This window comes from Morus notabilis, unplaced genomic scaffold, assembly GCF_000414095.1.
Source record: "Morus notabilis unplaced genomic scaffold, ASM41409v2 Scaffold451, whole genome shotgun sequence".
NCBI lineage: Eukaryota > Viridiplantae > Streptophyta > Magnoliopsida > Rosales > Moraceae > Morus > Morus notabilis.
The window spans coordinates 1,128,908-1,134,132 of record NW_010361080.1 but is presented as its reverse complement, the minus strand read 5'-3'; the positions used below and the strand labels follow the sequence as shown (position 1 = coordinate 1,134,132).

At 29.9% G+C, this 5,225-nt stretch overlaps 1 protein-coding gene across 1 annotated transcript; it reads left to right on the top strand.

Annotated features, from left to right (window-relative positions):
* The first annotated feature begins 4,305 nt into the window (after positions 1 to 4,305).
* On the top strand, positions 4,306 to 4,948 carry LOC21408563. The gene has a single exon (XM_010098461.2). It carries the CDS (start codon positions 4,341 to 4,343, stop codon positions 4,818 to 4,820), a length of 480 nt encoding a protein of 159 aa, XP_010096763.1. The 5' UTR covers positions 4,306 to 4,340; the 3' UTR covers positions 4,821 to 4,948.
* The last annotated feature ends 277 nt before the right edge of the window (positions 4,949 to 5,225 follow it).

Below are 5,225 nucleotides of genomic sequence, written 5' to 3'. Positions count from 1 at the left end.
CATAACTTGTCAAGTTATAGTTCATAACCAGATAAGTTATGAACAAACTTGTCAAGTTATGGTTTATAGTCAGACAAGTTATGGACAATTATGGATAATAATTTGTCAAGTTATGATTTATAACCAGACAAGTTATGGACGAAAACAGTAATTTAGCCTATTAATTAACTTATATAAACTATTAGCCTATTAATTTTAATTCATTTCAAGTGTTGGTCTATTTTCCTCTTTCTCCCTTTTAATTATAAATAGGAAGCCCATCATTATCTATAACTGTAAGCAGAATCTATTGGAATTAATTCATGAGAGGTCTCCGAATTATTTTCTCTTTCTAGAATTAGTCTATGTACTTCATATTGTTTCACAAATAGTCCTTGAACTAAGAAAGTGTGTTATAAATGATCCCTTGTTAGAATCCATTAACTATTTGGACGAAAAATATCATGTGCTATGCACATGATGGTTATTTCTCTAATTTTACCTAAACCAAATAAAATTCCCTTCAGCCTCGCGGAAATATTGAACGTGAAAACAACTTTCCCTAAATTGAACCAAGCCCACCTAAAATTCCTTTCATCCCGGTTTCATTCTATCGCGTTGCTCAAAGTTTTAATAGAAATAGTAGAAAATAAGCCAATATGAAAAGTTTAAGAAAGTATATAAGTCAACTTTTAATTATAGAAATTAATAGGTCATAACTTGTCAAGTTATGGTTCATAACCAGATAAGTTATGGATAAACTTGTCAAGTTATGATTCATAGCCAGACAAGTTATGGACAAAAATTGTAAATAACTTATCAAGTTATGGTTCATAACCAGACAAGTTATGGACAAAAACAGTAATTTAACCTATTTATTAACTTATATAAACTATTAACCTATTAATTTTAATTCATCTCAAATCTTAATATATTTTCCTCTATCTCCCGAGTTTTAATTCTATTGCATTGCTCAGACAAAAAATAGGGAAGGGTCTGGACATGGGCGTTGTTGGTAAGTTTGATTTATTTTTGCTGATCAAGTGTGATTCAATTAGAAATTCTAGCTTTTTTATTTATTTATTTGAGGAGTAAAAATCCCAACTTTCTCTATAAGGTTTTGTCGTTTCTTGATGTCAATGGTTAAATTTTTCCAGGGTGTTTGTACATGTGGAACATAATTACATATGATATTCTCAAAGAAGTGCTTCATGATTGTTTTGCTTTTTCTAAGTGATGGCCCACTTTCTGTCTACTGGTTTTAGAACAAAAGACTCACATTCATTGCTCTTCGTTTTCTTTTTAATGAAGGAATGAAACTACATTGCTCTGTTTCTTTTTCTTTTTTTTTTTTTGACGAAATTACATATATATGTCAGGATTATCACATTTCTAGCTGCATTTAAAATTTTTATTTAGTAATATTTTTGTTTGAAATAGAGTTTCCAGCTTTAAAATTGGACGTAAAATTTTTTTGCCCTCAACAGTAGTAAAAAGAAGCTACATACAAGGAAGCAATCCTAGATTGACGAACCAAAGCCAAGAGAGGATGAACTAAGCAGTCGTTTGGTTCACAGATTTAAAATCATGGTTCAGAATTATTCTCAATTTATATGTATTTTTTTTAAAAAAAATACTGTAACGAGTTACGAATTATGATTCGAACCCTAACACGAATTCTCATACTAAACATCTCTATTCTTTTGATATTTTTATTTTGTTTTTGTTTTTGTTATTTTTTTTAAAGGAACAGATTGTAGCTGTCTTTTTTATTTGATATTTTTGGGTATATTACAAACAATATCGTGGTTGGCAACCCATATAAGGTGCTATATTTTTGTTTTGAAATTGATATTTCGTTGAGGGACTTAAATTTCTATATGTTTATAGAGAAAGAAACTTAAGGATTGATTTCAGAAAGAAAAACAAAATAAGGACTAAGTTTAGAGAGAACGATACTCAGGGACCTTCAAATAATACAAAAGAATATAAGGGTATTATTAACCCTATAAAATATCATAATAACCATAAACTTCCATCCAATTTAACGATTTCCATCCAAAAATTTAACAATGGATTATTTATAAGACACTTTCGTAATTTATAGACTATTTAAGAGACAATATTAAGTACATGGATTAATTATAGAGAGAAAAAAGCATTCGGAGACCTCTCATGAAGTTATTCCAAAGCTATTGGAGTTAGCTAGACTTGTGGGGAATCATTGATGATATATATTTCTTTCCCAACAAATAATTATAGAAATCAATTCAACCTGTTTTTTTTAATCTGTTGTACTAACTTCAAGTTATAACTTGTCATTTGGTCACAACTATCAGACATTTTATAAATTTTATGCTTTTAAATATATGAAATACAGTACTGCCTTTTAAATTATATATTATAAATTATAACGAAATGACACCAACTACAACAAGAATCATTAGTGTTATATAGTCTAGTCTAAGGTTCAATGCATAATAACATAAATACAAGATAAAATAAACGCCGTCCAAGTTACAAAGTCAAATTTATAACATAATAAATTAGAGTAAACTAATTCTCTAAGAAACTTCCGCAATAATTTATATATTAAACTAAGAAAAGTCCTTGAGATTTTCCAGTTAGGAAATGTTCCTCTACTACAAATAAAAGGCTACTCATTATAGGATCATAAACTGTAACGCCTCTCTTAAAGCAACTTGAAAACCGCTAAACTCAGGAGAAACTAATTAAAGTAGAACAAATAATACTGCGTAATATAAAAAATAATGTCCATTACTGAAATAATTCTCGAACAAAAATTTTTAAGATTACAAATCTCAAATCTTAAAATCTCTAGACTCGTCATGTGACCTTGAACCATTCTTACTCAGTCAACCAAAACTTTTATTATAGAGCTTATCCGCATCACGAGAACTATATGAGCTTACGCTCAGTAATATAAGTAAACCGTAAATAATTTTCACATAAAAAATAATCTTCTTTAACATTTAGAGCTCTCTTGTATAACATTAGTCTTGTGTTATTAGAACTTCTTTTATGTTGTCCCTATCTTAGAATCTCTTATTCTTCAAGGATTCGGCCATTCTCACATCTCAATTCATAATAAACACAAGATTTCACATTATACTCAGAAAACACTTTTTAAAATCTCATGAAAAGTGGTCAACAATAATAAATAAAAATCTTTTATTGAAAATATACTATTGTTTAAGTGATCCAATAAAGGGTATACTTACCTCAAACTACTTAATATGGTAAATAGAATTCTATCTTTCTATTTTATATTCTCTTATTTTATTCATTTTTTTTTTTTTTCATTTCCTTTGTCTCTCATCCTTTTCCCATTCCGTTCTTTTCTTTCCCTCACCATGCCTCACATAGTCACATATATCATCAGGGCTAGTATTGTTAGGTTAATATGTGGCACTTAAAAGCTTGGTATACTAACGTGAGGTTTCTAACAGCCACCACATGCCTAAAAAAAAAAAAAAATGTTTTTTAAATTTACACCACCACACTTAAAAATATCTAAAAATCTCAAATCAAGTATCCCAAAATCTCCAAATATCATAAATTAAACTAAATATTATATTTTTCTTAACTAGGCTAGTTGCTTAAAAATACCGGGCATTACATAAACTTACCCCTTTAAATAAAATTCACTCCTTTAATCTGACGACTACATAAATTAATGACCACCTTAAATAATAATTCTTTTTTACTCTTTTACGTTTTACACGTACGGTATTGAATTTTCATGTACAGACAATATATATTTCTCTAGGTGCCTCGATATATCATTAATAATGTACATCTTCTTTATTTTAATTTTCAAGCATGATGACGATTTTTAGATAACCTGACCATGGGATGCATATAATTAAAGACGGGAGTACAGAAAGTGATTGTAGAAGAATGCAGCCTCAAAATATTATAGATATTTCACACGAGAATAGAAAAGTATTATAACTTTCAACAGGGTACAGTTGCCAACTTCCTGGAATCTAATCACAACAATTAAGGCTAAGCAATACGCGCAAAAACTGCTCTATTCATGTTGGCCTAATATATATATATATATATATATATAGAGAGAGAGAGAGAGAGAGAGAGAGAGAGAGAGAGAGAGAAACACGGTTTAGCCACATTTCCCTCCTTGCTTAAGCAATTTGCTTAATCACGTGCTAATCAGGCCCCACCATCCTTTGTTTTTACTCACATAATTAAAAGTATTATACTAACTTAAAATTGCCCTTTGATTACTTAATCAAATATCTATAAATACATATACATAAGTACACACCAATAACATCTAAAAAAACAACTAATACATTTCTTCAAACCCTCTTCCAGTTATGATATATTCAACAACTTCCGTTAACACTTTCTCCTTTCACCTCTCAAAAACAGGTTTGTTACCGTTAGATTGGCGATCAAGGAGATCATCATCAAGAGTGGTCGCAACCAGAATTCTTGCATCAAGAAGAGATCATCAAGCCAATCATCATCATAATCATCATCATAATCACTACATGAGCAGCAGCAGATTGGTGGATGAGAACATGATTGTTCTGAGGAAGAGGATTCATGAGATGAAGATGGTTGAGAGGAATTATGAGCCTCCTTCTGATTGGATGGATTGGGAGAAGAAGTATTACACTTCTTATGATTCTCTCATATGTCAAATGATGGGGTTTTTGCAGTCTCAGATGATGAACACAAGGCCAAGCTTGGCTTTGGGAATGGTGGTTTTGGTCATCTTGAGTTTGCCAACTTCTTCCGTTATGGTCTTGTTCCATTTGATGGGTCTAGCTAAGGAACTCTTAATTAATTAATTAGTGGTTAAATGATTTTCATTTTGTTCTTAATTTTTGTTTGGTCATGTGTGTAAATACGAAGATCGGTGTAGAGGTGTAATTTTTTTCATTTATGTTCAGTAATGAAACTATATATGGTTTCTTACGATTTTACTTCTTGCATTCTTTTTCATTATAGATGAATTTATAATTAAGTACTTGCTGCAGTAAATGACTACGAGTTTCTAATTATTATTTGTCTCTCTTTAATTTGTTTTTCTGATACATGATAAACCGTATTAAAGTCTTGAAAGAATAACCGACCCGTTATTTTTAGCCTTTGAGACCCTGAAAATTTTAAAGGTAAAATTGATTGGTTGGGAATTGGGATATTTTTGGACAGATGTAAATGTATGTATGTATTTATGTATATATAAATATATA